General features: G+C 34.0%; 1 protein-coding gene across 1 annotated transcript; it reads right to left on the bottom strand.

The window, feature by feature from the left end:
- Positions 1 to 19,835: 19,835 nt before the first annotated feature.
- Positions 19,836 to 21,494, bottom strand: LOC116023464. Its single transcript, XM_031264464.1, has 3 exons — positions 21,242 to 21,494; positions 21,035 to 21,129; positions 19,836 to 20,720 (listed from the first exon to the last, which is right to left on the bottom strand). The coding sequence occupies exons 1-3, from the start codon at positions 21,492 to 21,494 to the stop codon at positions 19,836 to 19,838; spliced, it is 1,233 nt and encodes a 410-aa protein (XP_031120324.1).
- Positions 21,495 to 22,716: the final 1,222 nt, after the last annotated feature.

The raw sequence follows: 22,716 nt of genomic DNA, 5'->3' as shown, positions 1-22,716 counted from the left end.
TTTTTTTTTTTTTTTTTTTTTTTTTTTTTTTTTTTTTTTTTTTTTTTTTTTTTTACTTTTCCGTCATATTTCGTAACAAAATTAGCTTATCAATCAATTTTGATTTGTTTAATCACTATTAGTTGTTTGACTTGGTTAAACAACCAATATGAGTGTTTGATTAATTAGTTTTTTCTAACCGTTTTTTACTCTAAAATGCTAAAATTTAAAAAGCGGTTCAAAACAGTTTTTTCTATCAACTTTTTGAGAAAGTCATTTTGAATATAATTAACTATCACTAATTAACAAAACATCTTTCTACAATCAGCTAATGCTATCAACTTGTCAAACTCAGTAATCCAATCAGCTAAAACTATTTACCAAACATCTCCTTTATAATTTTGACCCCTTATAATTAAAGCATTACTATATATATATATATATATATATATATATATATATATAGGGTAGGGTTCCAGTGAGATCACTTGCTTAGGTAAGATCGTGAGATCACATCTTGTGTATCCATGTAATACTTTTTAATGGTCTAGATTGATTGACACACACACTTCATTCGCACACATTTAATCACCGTTCGCACACACTTCAACTTGGAATCTTAATCAATCTAGACCATTAAAAAATTTTGAGATCAAATCTTGTACATCAATCACCGTTCGCACACATTTAATCACCCTTCGCACACATTTAATCACCGTTCGCACACACTTAATCACCATTCGCACACATTTTATTACCGTTCGCACACACTTCAACTTAGCATCTTAAATCAATCTAGACCATTAAGTTATTAAATGGATGCAAAAGATCTGATCTCACGATCTTACCTAAACAAGTGATCTCATATGATTCTAACTCTATATATAATGCGGTGCTTGTGGCAGGGTTGTCGAAGCCCTACAAAATTAATACTGGCTCACTCCAGTAATTTGTAGTAGTGGCAAGACCAGGTCAAATCCCAAGAGAACTAATGAGGATCGTAATTTGAAATAAGTAAATAAAGTAAACTATAATCGTAAACAAGTTCAGGTATGATGATATTTGATCCAAGGAAAATGAAATGTTAAAGATGTGACTTAGATCATTGGCTCTTACAAATAAATTGTCAATTCAAGTACTTAGCCAAAGACTAATTAAGATAGTCGTAATTAGTCTTTTTTTTTGAATACAACTGACCCTATTACATTGTAGCATCTATTCATCTATGACCTGTTGAAGCACAAAGAGTCAATTTCGATATCTCCTCCACTGAGGCTCGAACTCATGACCTTTCATTTGAGGGAGGCCACTCATGCCATTTGAGCACAAGGTGCTTGGCCCGTAATTAGTCTTTGATCTCCCTGAATTAATTGATTCAAACTAAGCATTCAAACCAACAATTGTTATTGAATAAACTGGGGACGATAGCGTTCCATATTCACTCAATAACATCATTACAATTAAATGGAAAATAACTAAGCCTAAATAACAGATTGAGATAGCTACAACCTGCAACTTAGTCTTACTGTCCTTTATGTACCAATCACAGTAATATAATTAATACAGGCTACAGAGTCGAGTTTTTTTCCAAAATGGTCCCTCGACTATTGCTCATTCTCAATTTTGCATTTCGACTTTCAATTGCACCTAATGTGGTCCCTTGACTTTCAAAAACTCACCCAATTTGGTCCTCCGTTACATATTCCATCAAATCAGTGTTAAAATGGAGGGTATTTTCGTCCATTTACCTATTGTTAGCCTAATAAACATTGAAAATAGTTGAGGGACCATTTTGAGAATAGTCAAGGGACCATTTTGGGAAAAACTATTTTATTTATTTCATTTTTGTTTATTTCCATTTTTTAGACTCTATAATTTAGAATTTCTATACATTTTTTTCTTACAAATATAAATAGTTAAAATCGCGCAATCCAACCTCAAAATTTTTAACTTTCTTTACAGACTTTTCCTCTAAATATACAAACTATTCCTATGAAGTTTTACAATAAGTTCCGTAAATTTCATTTTTTTTTATGTTCATAGACAATCAATCACTATGTATCACATTAGATATTACTTTTACCATTGAAAATAATATTTTTTTTCAAGCGTAGACACCCAAAGAGTGTAAAATGTAGGGAAAATATTGGTCCGAAAGGTAAATTTTTCTAGTAAACTTCTCAGGTGAGCCGAAAAGTAAAATCTCGTCAATGTTTCTTGCAATATTTTCTGTATTTGATTTCGAAGTAATTATTAAATTTTATATTAATTTACATTATTTAAGATATTGTATGACATCTTTTATATGTTTTCCTCTTCTTATTTTTTTTTATTAAGGCAAGTATAATTTATTTTGTAATGTGGACACATTATTTTTAATAATTTTGATTTAATTAAATTATACCTTAATTATAAAAATCCTACCTAATAATTTTAGTATATTACACGAGACACAATAATTATTATAAATAATGTTTAATAATTGTCAATTTGTATTCAACAATAAAATTTATAGTTAATTTTTAAGTCAATCATAAAATCTTTTGTGCTGTGGGCACATTATTTTTAATTTGAGTTTAATAATATTATATCTTATTTATAAAAAAAAAAATCCAAAGTAATATATTTAGTACTACAGATGTGACTAAGAATTATTTTAATCGGTGCTTGAAAATGAGTATTTATAAAATTTACGAAACTTATTGTAAATCTGCATAGGAATAGTTTGTATATTTAGATAGAGGGAAAAAGTCTGTAAAAAAGTTAAAATTTTTTAGAATGGATTGCATGATTTTAACTATTTATATTTGTAAGAAAAAAAAAATGTATAGAAATTCTAATTTTATAGAGTCTAAAAAATGAAAATAAACAAAAATGAAATAAATAAAATAGCTTTTCCCAAAATGGTCCCTTGACTATTCTCAAAATGGTCCCTTGACTATTCTCAAAATGGTCCCTCAACTATTTTTCAAGGTTTATTAGGCTAACAATAGATAAATGGACGAAAACGCCCTCCATTTTAACAATGATTTGACGGAATATGTAACGGAGGACCAAATTGGGTGAGTTTTTGAAAGTCGAGGGACCACATTAGGTGCAATTGAAAGTCGAAATGCAAAATTGAGAATGAGGAATAGTCGAGGGACCATTTTGGGAAAAAACTCCTACAGAGTCTAATCGTTTATAACAATTACGGATCATAAACTCATAGATAGCAATAGGAAAACAATAATAAACTAAGTTGTCAATTTAATTCATTATTAGTCTTTCCTGAAAAATTAACTTAAAGGTACAGGAAGTACATGAATTCAACAAATCAACTGAAATAGAACCTCCCTAAATTCACAACTGAAATTTCAATTACTTGAATCAAAATAAAGAAAATCTAGCCAGACATGGAGAAAAGCGATTCTAAAATTCTAAGAATATGAAAGGAATAATCTGCTAAAATACATCAGAATAGCTCTCCTTTTATAGGGTTCTGAATCAACAATTTTCCCTAAAATTACTGCTCTTACCACATCAGAGAGCTGATTTCTCTCACAATTTCAACTTCAAATTCAAAACTTCATTTGATTTCCCTAAAGAGTCGTCCGCCGAACTGAACCAGTCCAAGTCGCCGTTCGAAGCTCCGTGCGCTGCAATTAGTAAACAAAACAAAAATAAGGAAAATAAAATAAAACATTAGATACGTATAGGGAAACACATGAAATAAAGAAAAAGGAAACAAAATGTAATTAGGAATTAAACAAGTGGGACCCACACTAATATCTAATTTATTTATACTAAGCTAATAAGGCTTATTTACACTAAAATTTAATTAACTAAGTTATCTAATCCTAATATAACTAAATATAATTAAATATAAAATATAAATAATAAAATTAACCTATAAAATCTTATTTAAATCATGGTATAAAATATGCTCATCAGTTTGCTAAATAGCTGTTAGCTGATAGATAGTCACGTGCAAAATGACTTTCTCAAAAGCTAATAAAAAAAACTGCTTTGAGCAGCATTTTGAATTTTAGCGTTTTGAAGCAATAAACCGTTACAAAAAGCTAATTAATTAAACACTTATGTTGACTGTTTAACCAAGTCAAACAACTAATAGTAGTCAAATAAGTCAAAATCGATATATATATTAAAACAGAAGTGCTAGCTTTCCCGCTCATTTTAATCCAAAAAATTTGAAATCGGTCACCATAATAGTATATAATAATTCCTTATGAGAAATTATAACATTCCTTATCATTCTTTATACCTTCTTTATTTATTGCTAAAATTGACAAAATATTCAAAATATGATTACATTCCTTATTATATACGGAAATTAATGAAATATTTTATTAATTTCCATTCCTGTATGGATTCCATATTTATGTACATATATTAACAATCAAATTACTAAATGATGTATATTATAGTATTCAAAAAAAAAATTACTATATTATGTTAATGTACGTAATTAAATTCCTCTCATGATAATATTCAAAAAAATTACTATATTATGTTAATGTATGTAATTAAATTACTCTCATGATAATATTCAAAAAAATTACTATATTATGTTAATGTACGTAATTAAATTTCTCTCATGATAATATTCAAAAAAAAATTCCAACAATCAAATTACTCTATGATGTATATTATAGTATTAAAAAAAATATTACTATATTATGTTAATGTACGTAATTAAATTCCTCTTATGATAATATTCAAAAAAAAAATAAAAATTCCAACAATCAAATTACTATATGATCTATACACTTTTTAAAAAAAAAAACTAATATATACATACCTGCTTTAGAAATGTCTTATAATCCATGAAGTACTAAAGTTCTGGATATTTTACTTCAGTAATTCTGAAATAAAGCACTAAAAAGCTATAATTCTAGATAATTTACTTCATTAGTGATGTAAATTAAAATAAGTATAAAAATTTACAATAACAATATATAATATATTATCAATGTCGTTTATAAAAATATTTTCAATAATGTGTAATTCAAAACAATTACATTGATATACTATTATGTTTTCTTTTTATACAAAAATGATAAAATTGTTATATATTTACATAGAAAATATATCATCCGTATAAATAATTTCTATAACTGAGTTGCTGGACAATGAGATAATTAGCCAAATTAATACAAATCATAAACAATGATATATAAAATGTCTAAAATTTCAGCACAGATGCATATATATACACATTGGCTATTAACCGGGCAATTATTTGCTCAAATTCAAGCAATGATAACATCAGAAAACATAATCGATCAATTGCACTATATAATATTCGACATTATAATTTACATAATTGTATATCGATCTAAATATTCTTAACATATTATAGCAAATATATTCTGTGCAACGCACGAGCGAAAATACTAGTTGATTAATAAGTTAACTATATATGTTACCAATAGCACTAACATAAACCTATAACATAGAATATTGCTATTAATTTGAAGAATTATTTGCTCAGATTCAAAAAATGATAACATCAACAAACAAAAACGATCGAACGCATATCCTCAATTGCACTATATAATATTTGATGTTATAATTTAAGTAATTGTATATCGATCCAAATATTCTTAATATAATATAACAAATCCTAGTAGGACTAACATAAACCTATAAAATAGAATATTGTTATAATATTATGCGAAATTGAAGAAGAAACATTATGAAGAGAAAATGATTAAATTCTCCAAACAAAAAAAAAAAAAAAAAAAAAAAAAAANAAAAAAAAAAAAAAAAAAAAAAGAGAACGAGAAAATGGTTAATAATTATTGTATTTTCTTCTAAATATCATGCTAAAGTGTAACACTTTCGTCCTCTAAAAGTGTAACACTTCATTGCACAATTAGTGAATTACACACTATATCTGCACTAAGATCCTTTTAACTTTCCTTCATACCACTTTTTTCTGACTTTTCTCCCATTGAGAGACAACTTTTTTTTTCTTTTATTTTACTTTTATGATATTGTACTGTTTATTTCCCTCCTGCATACTTTTATATCTCACTTTTCCCCCTCACTTTCTGCTATACCCATCCAAACTGTGCATAAGGTCATCATATTATGCATGGCAACAATATAGAAAGGTTTGGATACGATGGCCAGATGAAATGTACAGTATGAAACTGAGGTGTGAATTTCAGAAAAAAAGGTGATCATATTTCAGAAGCAGTAGATATAAAAGTTTGACCAGCTGCCCATCCTATGGCTGAAAATTTCATGTGACTATGGCAAAATAATTGCTCTTAAACCAGGAACAAGATGTAGATAGGGACTGGACATGCGGGAATTAAATTTGTTTTGTTGATAAAATTTTAGATAGCGGTTGGTGGATATAAAGATATTAGTGTTGCGATTATTCGTTATGATCACTTATTGAGACAGACCTAATAAGATAAAAAGAGCTAGTCTCCTGTTGAGACGTTTCACGAGTCTCAATTTGTAAGACATGTTTAATCAAATTAAAATGGTTATAACGGATTTGTAGATATAATCAATACTTTAACTCTTGTATACAATACTTTATATATAGTATAAACGTAGTACTTGATAGCAAAACTCTAATAGAGAATTGTAGAAAATAAAGTAATAACACAATAAAATTGCATATGGAGTTTTTTGCATTTTTAGTCCCACGACTATAGTGGCACTTATAGGATTGGTCCACGACTTTCAAACTTTTCAATTTTAGTCCATGACTATTGTTTTTTTTGCAAAAATGGTCATTCCGACGCCGGAAAACAAAAACCGACGAATTTTCCGGCAATTTTTCGCCGGAAAAAAAAATTGACATATTTTCCGTCAATTTCTCGCTGGGAAAAAATTCTCCTTTCAAGTAAGATTAAAATTGACATTTCTAAACAATTAATTTAAGTTAAAACAAATTCATTTCTAAAAACATATTTAGTCAATTTAATTATTTTTTTATTTTGGTAAACTAATTAAAGTTAAAACTAATTCATTTCTAAAAGCATACGTAGCCAAGTTAATCTTAGTAAATTAAATATAAATTCAAAATTATTTTTACTTTTTCGTTTAAATTTAAATTATATTTACTTTTTAGCCAATTAAGTACAAATTTAAAATTATTAATACAAATTCAAGATCAACAAAAAATAATAATATTATGATTAAATTTAAATTAAAAAGTAAAAATAATATTTGAATAATTTTGCCCAGTAGTAACATCTGCCAACCTAAAGGAAATTTTTTTAGAAATGTCAATTTTGAATAAAAAGTAAAATACATTAATTTTTTAGAAATGCCAGTTTTAATCTTACTTGAAAGGAGAATTTTTTTCCGGCGATAAATTGACGGAAAATATGTCAATTTTTTTTTCCGGCGAAAAATTGCTGGAAAATTCGCTGGTTTTTGTTTTTCGGCGCCGGAAGGACCTTTTTGCAAAAAAAACAATAGTCATGGACCAAAATTGCAAAGTTTGAAAGTCATGGACCAATCCTACAAGTGCCACCATAGTCGTGGGACTAAAAATGCAAAAAACTCATTGCGTATGCTATCAATATTTAAGCCTTATATATAATATACTTTATTCTCTATAGCATAAATATAGTACTTTATAGCAAAATTGTAATAGACAATTATTGGCAGGAAATAGAGTAATAACATAACATAATATATTGTAGATATAATCAATATTTTAATCCCTTGTATATAATACTTTATAGCTTAAATGCACTACTTGATAAGAAAACTATAATAGATCATTTTTATGAAATAAACTGTCATTAATTCATTATATAGTAAATTACAGACAGTCAATAGTTTAAGTTTTATATATAATATTTTATAGCAAAAATGTAATATTTATAAAAAAAAAAATTGTAATAGAGACTTTACAATAAATAATATAGTATTATATTACTAAGTTTATATACTATAAAATTTAAATTTTTTGGGTGTGTTTGGTTGGTGGGTTTAGGCATAAGGTATATGGGTATCAAAGTGATTGTTATTGTTTGGTTGATAGGTTTTTAGGATACTACTATGGGTTTGGAATACCCCTTAATTGAAAAACTCATACCCTAATGAAATAAGGGTTTCATTTCCCTTCCTTCTTTCTTCCCCAACTATTAATAATCATTCCCATTCCACACTACTACAAAACATGCAAAATACTTTCACCAAAACCCATTACCCTTACCAACTATTTGATACCCATACCGATTCCGATTCCCATGTGCGAATCAAACACACCATTTGACCTAACTCATCTCACGAATTGAGATTTGTAAGTCCATCTGTCATAAGATAAATATATTAGATAATACAAATTCAAAGTCATAGGCATTAAGACCAGATAGGTTTGTGCCAAAACGATGTCGTTTCAAGTAGTTAGTGGGGAGCTGACTGGACGAACACCGTTCCATCCGTCCAATCCACGTTACAGTTTTTTTTTTAAAACTAAAATATAAAAGTCGATCAGTCTTCTTTTTCAAGCCACACTCCATTTTCGACAATCAAAAGTGAAAAATAACTCTAAAAAGCTCCTACGAACAACAACAAGCAGGACGAAGCAAGAAACAACTTCAGAAAAACTCAACAACTTCATCAGATCATTTAAATACACACAACAAAAGGTGAATCTTCAAACATTTACTTGTTTGAAGTTTAAAAGATTATGAAATTTGAAAAATAACACATAATGTCTGTATATATATCATGAAATTTTTACACATTGGCATGAAAATTCAACATTAAATAACCATTTGTAGGTAACAATGGTTATATATTACTGTGTAATACGAATACACAAAATTCATAACCATAAATGTACAGAAAGTGACAATACTTAGGCTAGTGATTCTATGTATTGTATTCATAGATTATGTGTATTCTTCTATATAATTCTGTACATTAGTGATTTGAATGCAAAACCTCGTGAAACATACATGATAATACTTATGCTTACGATTATGTTTATTCTGGTATATAATTATGTACATTATTGATTTCCAATACCATAACTCATGAAACATAAGTGACAATACTTAGGCTACTGATATTTTGTGTATTGTATTCATAGATTATGTGTATTCTTCTATATAATTCTGTACATTGGTGATTTGAATGCAAACCTCATGAAACATACACGATAATACTTAGGCTTACGATTATGTGTATTCTATCCACAGATTATGTGTATTCTGTATATAATTCTGTACATTATTGATTTCCCATATCATAGCTCATGAAACATATATAAGTGACAATACTTAGGCTAGTGATTCTATGTATTATATTCACATATTATGTGTATTGTTGTATATAATAATTCTATACATTATTGATTAGAATGTCATACCTCATGAAACAGATAGTGATAATACTTATGTTTATGATTTTGTGTATTCTATTGACTGTTTATGTGTATTTCTTTACATAATTCTGTACATTATTTATTTTCAATACCATACCTCATGAAATAAAAATCATATTACTTGGACTTGTAATCCTGTGTATTCTTTATAGATATTATGTGTATTCTTATATATAATTATGCACATTATGAATTTCAATTACCTAATTGGTCTAATTTTTTGTACCTATTGTTATTGCAGAAATGTCGAGCTCAACAAAAAAGCGATCCGACAATTGCAGAAATGAGAAGATCTGACAAAAGAACGAGAGCTGATACATCTACTTCATTGGTTGTACATATAGACTCATAACCAGAGAACAACGAGAGGATGACAAAACAAAGAAATGATAACAAAGAAGTGGTTGAGAAAATACAAAAACCCAAACAGTCTAGAAAGAAAAAGAAACAGCCAGAGGAAGATCAACCAAAGCATGAAAAGTACCTGAACATCAGAACAACACCAAAGCAGATGTTCACTCTTGTAAGCAGCTTGAGCGAAGAACAACATATTGCTGTAAAAGAGATAAGATTTGGCTCACTCTTTGATGTTAAGGTCTGTGGCCGTGATGCCAAGCTGATCAAGTTCCTTCTCAAAAGGTTGGATGTTGGAAGATGTTCGATACAACTCGAAGACGAAGAATTGTGTTTGGAAGAGGCCGATGTACAGAGCACATTGGGTGTCCCTAGGGACAAATTCCTGTTGTAGAGGGCACAAGTGCCAATGCAACACCTGAATACAACACTTTGGTTGAGGAATGGAGAACACGATGGGGGATACAGAAGGGAACACCATCAACAAGTGAAATGTTGAATAAGATTGTTGAGAGGAGGGACCATGGAGACATGTTTAAGAGGGATTTTGTCATCTTCGTGGTAACCACACTAATTAATGGTTACAAGAACACATTTTGTAACTACAGGATCCTATACTCACTTCAAGATGGTAATCACTACAAGAAAATTGTTCATTCGTGAGAAGAAAAACCGTTACTAAAAGTTCAAAAACCATCATAAAAGACTTTTAATGACTAGAAATTTATCATCGCGACCCGTCGTTATATCTTCCGAGGATAAAAACAATTAATGACGGGATATGATACCGCCATTAGTGAACATATAGTGATAATATATTTACCGTCACTAAAATGTTCATTTTTGTGACAACGAATCCCTTCATTAATACGACTATTCACTAGCATAATTTTCTCTCATATATTCTTTTAGTGATGGAAAATCCGGTCATTAATATTACTATTTACTAGCAAAATTATCTCTCATTATATAGATTTTGCCTGCCACTAAATGCTATGGAATATATTTTATTGTCAAATATTATTTTTTTTTCTAATTTTAATTCGTATATATTGTTGTTCCTCATTAAATATTAATTTTTGTAATATATTTTTTGATCATCAACATTATACTATAACTATAGATATTGTATTAGTACAATTTATAATTTTAACAATAATGCAATCAAAGTAAACTCATCAATACATTAAGACTTCATCATCACTACCAAAATGAAATGTTTCACACAACTTTGTAAAGACTAAAGGCAAATAAACTAATTATATCTAACAAATAGCTATAGTAATGTATTTGTTTGCTATTTTGAAAGGTCAGACTGTACAAATAAACATTTTTAGTTTAGACAAAAACAACCCCAAAGCAAAAATATCCAATCTACTTCATACAAAAAAACTTTTACTTTCGATGCGGTGTTAGGTATGCCATTTTTCATCAATAGCTTTACGACATGATAAATAAAAATAGCTAACGAGAATATACTCAGTATAATTGAATAAATAATAACTTGCACTTAAATATCATGCATGCACTTTCACATATCAAATGTTAAAGTCTAAGGCGAATTCTATACCTACGAGGTTTTGGATACAAATATTAAAGTCTAAGGCTTTGGTTCAACAGAGGAAAACAAAAACTATCCAAATGAGAAGCTGATAGGTTCGAGATGCAAGAAAATCATTCAATCATGATGAGGAAAGCAAAAACTATCCAAATAATAATGATGATGATGATGATGATGATGATGATGATGATAAAACCAGTTGCTCAGTATCACACACAACACAAATGATGATGATGGTGATGGTGATGATGATGATGATGATGATGATGATGATGATGATAAAACCAGCTGCTCAGTATCACACACAACACAAACAACCTGCAAAAATAAGTTATAAAACCGTAGGGATTGCTTATTGCGGAATATTTATAGCATTTTTATTATATAACCCCACCATGAGGAATCTTATTAGATTTCATTAGATATGGTAGATGAAAACGGGACACCAAAAGAGTTGGCTGCTGAGCCGTATGAGGTAGGAAACCCTCAAGTACGGTTCTAAGGGAAGGAATTGACCTACCTATTCCGACCGGGGAGAACAGGCCATTCAACAAGGAGATTCTGAACTTGCGGAGACTTGGTTCGATCAAGCCGCTGAGTATTGGAAACAGGCTATAGCGCTTACTCCCGGTAATTATATTGAAGCGCATAATTGGTTGAAGATCACGGGGCGTTTCGAATAAAAGAGTGCCTTTTTTATTATTCTTTATTATTATTTAGAATTTTATTTTCGATTCTTTTGATTATTATTTATATTTAGAATCTTATTTTCGATTCTTTTTGTTTGAATTCATTATATTTAATGAATTGTTTGTTCAATTTTTTGTTAGATCTGTTAAAAAAAAATGGATCATTCCTTTTCTTTTGGAAGAACTTATCCCATAATTTCATTATATGCTTTCCTAAGCGTTCTATTTCATCTGGTATTTTGTAAGAATCAAATAGACAGATAGAGTCCAAAATAAAATATACTTCTTTCTTTTTATTTAATAAAAAGAAAGAAGTATTAGTATTCAAACTAATAGTAATAAAAGAAACCTTCGCATGACTATATATACGGGAATGGCTCTTAGTACTGGTTGCTCGCATGATTTCGAATAGGATAGATTTTGAATAGGTTAGGTAATAGGGTAATTCATATCTTCTATGTCAAAGATGAAACGGCCCCATCTAAGAACTTCTAATTGAGATATGAATAGGCACTAAGTTGCACAAAAAAGCCGTTTTTGGATGAATGCAAAGCCCAAGGGGTTTTTATAAGATGAAAAAGGTCCGTTGAGCGCCTCACGTCTATGTCATAATAGATTCGAACACTTGCCCGGGATCGACTTCTAGATCATAATTGCTCTAGTAAATAACTATAAATAACTAAAGAAAATAGATAGATGGGAGAAAAAGAGAAACAAACGAATTCTAGAAAAATCTCCCAAAGGTTCACTAATGACTGTTGGCGGGTTTCTTTGTATGTNTGATGATGATGATAAAACCAGCTGCTCAGTATCACACACAACACAAACAACCTGCAAAAATAAGTTATAAAACCGTAGGGATTGCTTATTGCGGAATATTTATAGCATTTTTATTATATAACCCCACCATGAGGAATCTTATTAGATTTCATTAGATATGGTAGATGAAAACGGGACACCAAAAGAGTTGGCTGCTGAGCCGTATGAGGTAGGAAACCCTCAAGTACGGTTCTAAGGGAAGGAATTGACCTACCTATTCCGACCGGGGAGAACAGGCCATTCAACAAGGAGATTCTGAACTTGCGGAGACTTGGTTCGATCAAGCCGCTGAGTATTGGAAACAGGCTATAGCGCTTACTCCCGGTAATTATATTGAAGCGCATAATTGGTTGAACAAAACCAATCAGTATACAAAAATGCCTACTTGTTTAAAATCACGGCGAACAAGTTCATGAGGCTCCTTGGGATAGCTCAAACCACTCCGATTGAAGCAGACGGGATAAAAACATATGAAAAAGAACTAAAATTTACACACGACATTAATAGATAAACAAGAACAAAAACCCAATTCTATTAAAACAGACACATATGTAGAAAAGTTCCAAGTTGGCACCTTGGCCTCATTGTGACAATGGTGACAAGAGAAAACCTCGTGCAGCACGGAGCGCGTTGTGACAATAGTGACAAGAGAAAGCCTTATTGCCATATTTTCCTTGTGTTATATGCAGTAAACGCGAAAACTTGAATTGTATATATTAAATTCAAAGTATATGGATTACAAGTAGTATGTATCAAATAGGAAAGGGTACAATCTCAAGATATGAAAAGTCTTCTAATTCTCTAGTAGAAGTATTCCTATTGATAGTATGTCGAATTGAAAGTATGTCGAATTATCCTAGTTCCTTGTCGAAGGGCCTCCGGAGTTAAGTAGCTTGTTCTTCAATGAAGGGCTTATATGTAGTTTGATCTTCAAAGAAGGGTTTTCGGTACTCAAATGACGTGTTCCTCAGCTCAGATATATGCTGGGTATGTATGTTCTAGAATATATCCTAGCGAGATTCCGACAAAGCTTCGGTATACAGATCTTCATAGCATCCTTTCTTCTAAAATGAAACCACTATTATAGTGGTGAGTGTGTTGGAAAAATCTAAGTAACTTGATCCTTTTGGATAATTCTCAATTTTATTTAAATATTTGAATTAAATATGAGAAATGTATCGGGACAACATCATGTCCAAGTTCATGATTCCATCCAATTTCAAATAATATCTAATTATTCAAAATTCTTCTAAATTATATGGTCTACATATATTCTTGATGAGCCAAAATCAATTCAAACCGGCTAATTAAGCATCCCAATTAATGCAAACGGCTTGGTCCAACTCAATTAAATATTCCACCATCTTGGGCCAAACAATCCAACATCCAATTATTCTCAATAATGTAATTATATCAATTAAATATTTATTGGGTCATTTAGTCAACCGAATTAAAAAATATTAGTCAAATTAGCCCAATTAAAGTAATTAATTTGGTAACCAATTATCCATCAAGGCCCAATACACTCAAATTAGCCCACTTAAAATTTCAATGCTTATAAACTGTCTCTTCGGGACTTGCTTGGTGTGCTTTAAATGTAGAGAGAATGAAGTCTCGAAATTAACATAGTTCAAGAGTCCAAATTTGGATATAGCAACTCAATAAATTAAGACTTCCAATTTATGCATAGGCAACGGTCCAACAAAGATTATATTTCGAAAGCCCAAAACGTGCTTATAACCCCATTACATGTCCCTTTTCAACTAAATTTGTTTTTCTAGTTCAGGTTAAAAATAATTTTCAACTGAACTTGAATTACAACCCATGTACATAGATTTCCATAATAAAGTCAGCGCCCCATGTTAATCCATTATAACCTCTACTCCATTCACAATTCCATCCACTGTGGGACTCTAGCCACATAATCAGAAATGGATTGGGATGAAATATATTTTGAATCACAGATACACTCGAATCCATCCATATCCCTGTCATTCCGAAACTATAAATAGCCCCAACCATTCACAATTGCATCAAGCCAAGAAACAAAGAACTGGCCATTGATCTCATCCAAGCTGCAATCTCCTTCATTAGCGATAAGGTAATTTTAATTCGCACAGTATACTATCTTCTTGACTCTTTTTTCTTTTTTTTTTTTTTTTTTTTTTTTTTTTNTACACACGACATTAATAGATAAACAAGAACAAAAACCCAATTCTATTAAAACAGACACATATGTAGAAAAGTTCCAAGTTGGCACCTTGGCCTCATTGTGACAATGGTGACAAGAGAAAACCTCGTGCAGCACGGAGCGCGTTGTGACAATAGTGACAAGAGAAAGCCTTATTGCCATATTTTCCTTGTGTTATATGCAGTAAACGCGAAAACTTGAATTGTATATATTAAATTCAAAGTATATGGATTACAAGTAGTATGTATCAAATAGGAAAGGGTACAATCTCAAGATATGAAAAGTCTTCTAATTCTCTAGTAGAAGTATTCCTATTGATAGTATGTCGAATTGAAAGTATGTCGAATTATCCTAGTTCCTTGTCGAAGGGCCTCCGGAGTTAAGTAGCTTGTTCTTCAATGAAGGGCTTATATGTAGTTTGATCTTCAAAGAAGGGTTTTCGGTACTCAAATGACGTGTTCCTCAGCTCAGATATATGCTGGGTATGTATGTTCTAGAATATATCCTAGCGAGATTCCGACAAAGCTTCGGTATACAGATCTTCATAGCATCCTTTCTTCTAAAATGAAACCACTATTATAGTGGTGAGTGTGTTGGAAAAATCTAAGTAACTTGATCCTTTTGGATAATTCTCAATTTTATTTAAATATTTGAATTAAATATGAGAAATGTATCGGGACAACATCATGTCCAAGTTCATGATTCCATCCAATTTCAAATAATATCTAATTATTCAAAATTCTTCTAAATTATATGGTCTACATATATTCTTGATGAGCCAAAATCAATTCAAACCGGCTAATTAAGCATCCCAATTAATGCAAACGGCTTGGTCCAACTCAATTAAATATTCCACCATCTTGGGCCAAACAATCCAACATCCAATTATTCTCAATAATGTAATTATATCAATTAAATATTTATTGGGTCATTTAGTCAACCGAATTAAAAAATATTAGTCAAATTAGCCCAATTAAAGTAATTAATTTGGTAACCAATTATCCATCAAGGCCCAATACACTCAAATTAGCCCACTTAAAATTTCAATGCTTATAAACTGTCTCTTCGGGACTTGCTTGGTGTGCTTTAAATGTAGAGAGAATGAAGTCTCGAAATTAACATAGTTCAAGAGTCCAAATTTGGATATAGCAACTCAATAAATTAAGACTTCCAATTTATGCATAGGCAACGGTCCAACAAAGATTATATTTCGAAAGCCCAAAACGTGCTTATAACCCCATTACATGTCCCTTTTCAACTAAATTTGTTTTTCTAGTTCAGGTTAAAAATAATTTTCAACTGAACTTGAATTACAACCCATGTACATAGATTTCCATAATAAAGTCAGCGCCCCATGTTAATCCATTATAACCTCTACTCCATTCACAATTCCATCCACTGTGGGACTCTAGCCACATAATCAGAAATGGATTGGGATGAAATATATTTTGAATCACAGATACACTCGAATCCATCCATATCCCTGTCATTCCGAAACTATAAATAGCCCCAACCATTCACAATTGCATCAAGCCAAGAAACAAAGAACTGGCCATTGATCTCATCCAAGCTGCAATCTCCTTCATTAGCGATAAGGTAATTTTAATTCGCACAGTATACTATCTTCTTGACTCTTTTTTTTTTTTTTTTTTTTTTTTTTTTGTTTCACAGCTTTCACCAAAAGAGATGAAAACAAAGAAATTAGGAAACGGGAGGCATTGGACAAGAAACACTCGGAAATTGATTTTTTGGGTTTGTTTCTACCTTTGCTTAGACTCTTAACATCTTCACAAACACTAGATTGGAGCTTCTCCAAAATTGATTTTTTGGAATGCTTTCCATCGTTATTTGGCTTCACATCGCCGTTGAAAAACATTAGACTACGGCTTTTCAGAAATTGATTTTTCTGAAATGTCTTCTACCATTGCTTGGACTCGCCGTCAGCCCGTCACTACTGGCCACCATCGTTGGAGAATGAACCAAAACACATCATAAGATCGTCATCGAACATTGCTCCAATACTCCTCTGTTATCACCGGAACCACAACGCCTGTGAATTCGCTACCACAGAGTGCTGACTCAAACTATCACGCTATGGTTTGGTGATACCATTGCCGAGGTAGATATCTTTAAGCTTTCGACCTTGCTCCATGACCTCACAAGTGATGAAGTCTTTTAATTTGTCAAAGCTATATGCCCATCCCTCATTATTTTAAAAGCTTGAACTAACTGTATAATTGCTTTGAGCCATGTGCTTTTTTAATTTCACAATAACCATGTTTGCCTTGCGTGTGAATATGTGCATAATATGCATTTATTGTGTTTGCCAGCATATATAGCAGAAGGGAGACTTCTAGCATAAGTAGTTGCCTTTGGGGCGTGATAAGCACCAAAAATAACTAGAATTAAAGGTCTAAGTTGGAATTATTTAGTAACGTTTAGCATCCTTTTTGTGAATTATTTATGGCGTTTTTATGCTCTAATGCGTAAGTCTATTGCAAAACTCTATTTTGGTATATTTGAGTGTTTTTAAAGATCCCGAGGATGAAAGGACAAAGCATGAGGACTTAACGAGCAAACGAAGCGAAGAAGAAAAGTCCAGGGCATGCTGCACACATCTCCACGCGTGGAAGGGGCATGAATCATTTCCAGTGCTTATCCACGGTGGCCTCCACGCGTGGAGCCTTGCGTGGACAAGAGAGGCGAAAATCATTTAATGAGAGGGGCAATTTTGGGGAAGCTATTTAAAGGCTTAGTTAGGAAATTTTAGGAGTTAGACATTTTTTTCAGATCATACTTTTAGATTAGACTTTTACTTTCAAGAGCTTTCTAGAGAGAACATAGAGATCCTAGAGATTTTCATCAATTGATTCCAAGTTGAAGAAGCAATTTACATTGAAGATTGTAATTGAATTCTCCTAGGTAATCTACATTTGATTTGATTCATTACTTGATTGTTTTAGTGATAAACTTTTCTCAAACAATTGATTTTTACTTTGTGCACATGACATCCTCTTGTGATCACTATGCATTCGCTTGAATAAACGCTAAGTAATCTTTTGATTGTGCCTCCTTCGAGACTTTACACTCGGGGAGTTCATCTCTTTGTTTTAACCTCTTATTCCATCTTTCCACTGTACTAAAACTATGTATTTCAAAAATGGTGGAGGCAAAAGGTTGTCATTACTTAGCTTTTATTTGATTGAATACTTGTGTGAATTGAGTGTTTGTCATTTTTTTTTTCATTTTTCTTTTATTTGTTTTTTTTTGAAGATAAAAACCAAATTTCATTAAAACCAACGTAAAAAACAAATCAAGTTTGAAAACCAGCGAGGAATAAAATCACCATATTCGACCAGCACAGCACTGGATTACATAAGGAATTTCTAGCAACAATATGCGCCGCCTCATTTAATTCACGATACACAAACCGAAGGGAGATCGAACCAATCTAATCCATAAGCATCCGAATCTCCTCAATAAGTCCACCATAGGGAGTACAGATACCACCCCGGGAGACTGCCGTTGTGACCACCTGAGCATCGGATTCAACGATCACCCTTTGCCACCCTCTTCTCTTGATCCAACTAAGGGTTTCTCGAATGCCCATAGCCTCAGCCTCCCGAACTGCAAACAGACCCTCAACACGCTTATTAGCGACGTGTACAACCGTGCCTTCCGAATTTCGCACCACCCAACCAAACCCAGTACGTCTATTTTCAAGGTCTAACGCCGCATCAACATTGATTGTTAAAAATCCCACAGGCGGAGGAGCCCACTGCCTAGCCAGCTGCTGCTGTCTCATACACCTTCCATCAATAATATTCCCCTGCGCATGGTCATGAACAGCAAACCAGTTTGCTTTAAACAAAAGAGCATGTTGGATCAAAGTAACAGGGTCTCTACAACTATTATTCCACACCATATCATTCCTATTCTCCCAAATAGCCCAACACCCCCATCACAACGTGCTCACGCATGTTCGGTTCCAAACAACTCCACATCTCCCCCACCCAAGCCTGAATAGACTCCACCCTACTCAACCCCCACTCCGGATTCACTACCCTCCAACAAGCATGAGCAAAACTACAATTGGCAAACAAGTGGACTGCCGTCTCCTCTTCCACGCCACGCAAGGGACACATGGGATTGCATTGCACTAGTTTAATCATCAAAACATCTTTTGTAGGCAGTTTCATAGAACACAAGGCCCAAAAAAAAACATTTAACTTTTGGAGGCACCTTCATCAACCAAACCCCTGCCCAATCACAATTTCCCTCATCCATATACCCCCCCTTAGCTAACCGATAAGCACTGCGCACAAAATACACACCCTTATCCTCCTCACTCCAAAATATAGAATCTGCTACAGGAAAATTATGGGTGGGTAAACTGAGAATGAGAGCAGCATCCCTTTCAGAAAAAATATCTTTAACCAAATCCACATCCCAACTCATAGTGCCTATAGAAAACAAGGATTTAACATAGGGATTGTCCAAACCTAATGATTCCGGAGTGGAAACAAACGGGTTGACACGATTAGGAAGCCAAGGATCTCTTCATACCCTCACTCTCTCCCCATCACCTATATGCCACCTAGACCCCTTCTGCAGAACAACCTGAGATTCACGAATACTGGACCACACAAAAGAAGGACACGACCCCACCCCAGCCTCAAGGAAAGAACACTTCGGAAAGTAACGAGCCTTGAAGACTTTAGACACTAAAGACTCAGGCTCATTCAAGAATTTCCACCCCTGTTTCCCGAGCATTGCCACATTCATATCCCGGACTGTCCGGAATCCCATACCCCCAAACTTCTTTGGTTTACACAAGTCAGCCCATGTACTCCACCGTATCCCCTTTCTCCCTCAACCCTCACAACCCCACCAAAAAGCATTCATAAGTTTCTCAATTTCGTCACACAAGCCTATTGGTAAACGGAAAACATTCATAGCATAATTAGGAAGACTCTGAAGGACAGTCTTAAGGAGCACCTCACGCCCAGCCCGAGATAGAAACCTGTTACCCCAGTGATGAATCCTAGCCCGAACCTTATCCTTCACAAAACCCAAAATCTCCCTCTTTCTCCTCCCCACATACCCCGGCAAACCCAAATACTTTCCCCTACCCTGCTGTTCGCGAATGCCCAAAACCTCACAAACAGCCTCCTTATCATCCCTCTCAACATTATTACCAAACACAATATTAGACTTCCTGAGATTAACTTGCTGCCCACTAGCAACCCCGTACTCATCCAAGACTGCTTTAATAACACCCGCCTCAAGGTTATTTGCCCTAAAGAAAAATAAACAGTCGTCGGCAAAGAATAAATGGGAAATATTTGGAGCCCCTCTCGCCACACTAATCCCATGCAGAGCCCCATCCTCCTCCTGCGTCCGCAACACCGCACTCAAACTTTCGGCTATAAGAATAAACAAACAAGGTGACAGAGCATCACCTTGCCGTAGACCTCTAGAAGGATGAATAGGACCCCACTCCTTCCCTTCCACCAAAACCCGGTAGTGAACAGTATACACACACTCCCTCATCAGACTCACCCACCGACTACTAAACCCCAGTTTGCTCATAACATTTTCAAGGAAACCCCATTCTACCCGGTCATAAGCCTTACTCATATCCACCTTTAATGCCCCAAACCCTCTTCTCCCCTTTTTCAAACGATGCATAGCATGAAAAGACTCATACGCAATTAAGACATTATCTACAATAGATCTACCCGGAATAAACGCACTCTGTGCACAAGAAACAACAGAACTTAACACCCCCGGAATCTATTGGCTAAAACTTTCGCCAAAATACGATAAATAACATTACATAATGAAATTGGACGAAAATTAGACATTAAAAGGGGATTTTTCGTTTTGGGAATCAGGACAATATGAGTATCATTTATTGAATCAGGCATGCGACCAGTATTTAGAAAAGTCTGGCAAAAAAGCACTACCTCATCGCCCACCACACTCTAGTGAGTTTGGAAGAAAGCCGGGGAAAAACCATCAGGGCCCGAGGACTTGTCAGGGTGCATTGCAAACAAAGCAGAACGGACCTCCTCCGGAGTAATAGGTGCTAACAATAACAAATTTTGATCAGCAGAGATACGATTATTCAAGCAAGCTAACACCGGCCGACCATCTCCCTCCTCTGTAGAAAACAGATTCTGGAAATAATTAACCATAATAGCTCCTTTCCCCTGCTCATCGACAACAACATCACCATTTAAATTATGAAGACGTATGAAAGAACCGAGTATTACTGTCACCCCCAACATACCACAATTCCTTTGCTCTCTGCCTCCACCGATCACTCTGACCCTTAACCAGATTAAGATACTGGTTTTGAACCTCCCCAAACTCCCTTACACTCCTCTCATCCCCAAGATCCCTCAAGTCTGCCATACGAAGTTGGCAGCGCTTCAGACTCTCAATCTCACCCCTAACCCGCCGTCGACCCCATCCCCAAACCTCCCCACCGCATTGCTTGACTCGCACCCCAATTGGACTACCCATAGTGCGCACCTAGGCACCTTCCACAATCCCCTTACACTCAGCTATTTTTCCCCAAGAGTTCTCGTAACGTGGGCGCCTCCCGTATTGCCTTCTACCCATAGAATTTGTCATGAGAAACAATGGTAGATGGTCACTACAACTCCCGTCCACCTTCCGAGCTCTCGCAGAAGGAAACATATCCCGCCACACACCATTTACCAAAACCCTATCCAATTTCTCTTGAACCTAATGCTGAGTCCCTCTCCCCCTCTCCCACGTGAATTGAGTACCCTCAAACCCAAAATCAGACAACCCACTCTCAGCCACTGCCGCACAGAACCCCCACCTCAACCACTCCGGATGAGGAATTCGCCCACTCTTCTCACTCGCCCTCATAATATCATTGAAATCCCCCATTAAAACCCAAGGCAAAGCATTAAGAGTAGACAAATACCTCAATAGATCCCAAGAAAGGTGCCGACGATTACGTTCGGGATGACCATAGTACCCGGTGAACCTCCACTTCGAACCATTCCCAGCCAGAGAGACCACCGTATCTATAAAATGATTTGAATAACCGACTACTTCAACATCAATTCCTCCAGTCCAGAGGATAGCTAAATCCCCACTCCTTCCGACGACATCAACTGTGAAACAATTTTCGTAACCCAACCTTATACGAACCATCTCCATCTTACTCGCAGAACATAAAGTCTCAGATAAAAAAATAATGTCAGGCCTCTTTTGAAGGACGAAGCCCAACAAGACTTAAACTGCCAATGGGTTTCCAAGCCCACGGCAGTTCTAGCTTAAGCAACTCATTGGTCCTGGCGGGCCTAATCAACAGAGCCCACCTTCTCAGAAATAATTTGAGTATTAATTTCAACAACCATTGGGCTAGCCCAAACCCCCGGCCCACTCCCCTCACTCCACTCAGAAGCTATTCGTTTACGCTTTTGGTCAACAAAGACCACCCCTTCTTCTTCAATGTCTGCATTTAAAGCATCCTTTAAAACATCCATGTCACCCTCCAGCACCCCAACCGTTGCATGAAACGGTTCCCCACTCATTACCCTTTGACGTAAATGACCATCATTGCCAGCCGTTACAGGAGAACCGCCAACAGACTCCGTCGAAGCAGCCCCCGCCGGTGACTCCAGAACCAGCCACCTATTCACTGGAACCACCGCTCCCCGCCGGCTACCAGCCCTCAACCAGGAACCGAATGGCTTGTCAGAACCAT

This window comes from Ipomoea triloba, chromosome 6, assembly GCF_003576645.1.
Source record: "Ipomoea triloba cultivar NCNSP0323 chromosome 6, ASM357664v1".
NCBI classification, from domain to species: Eukaryota; Viridiplantae; Streptophyta; class Magnoliopsida; order Solanales; family Convolvulaceae; genus Ipomoea; species Ipomoea triloba.
This window is presented reverse-complemented; position numbering and strand designations above follow the sequence as displayed.

Excerpts from the sequence above, each read along its gene's own strand:
- LOC116023464 (XM_031264464.1), bottom strand. The coding sequence starts at position 21,494 with ATGGGTAGTCCAATTGGGGTGCGAGTCAAGCAATGCGGTGGGGAGGTT. Across the intron at positions 21,130-21,241 it reads GTGGTATGTTGGGGGTGACA|AGGAGGGAGATGGTCGGCCG; the intron begins GTAATACTCGGT and ends TGTTTTCTACAG. Across the intron at positions 20,721-21,034 it reads CACCTATTACTCCGGAGGAG|AGTGCGTTTATTCCGGGTAG; the intron begins GTCCGTTCTGCT and ends TCTTGTGCACAG.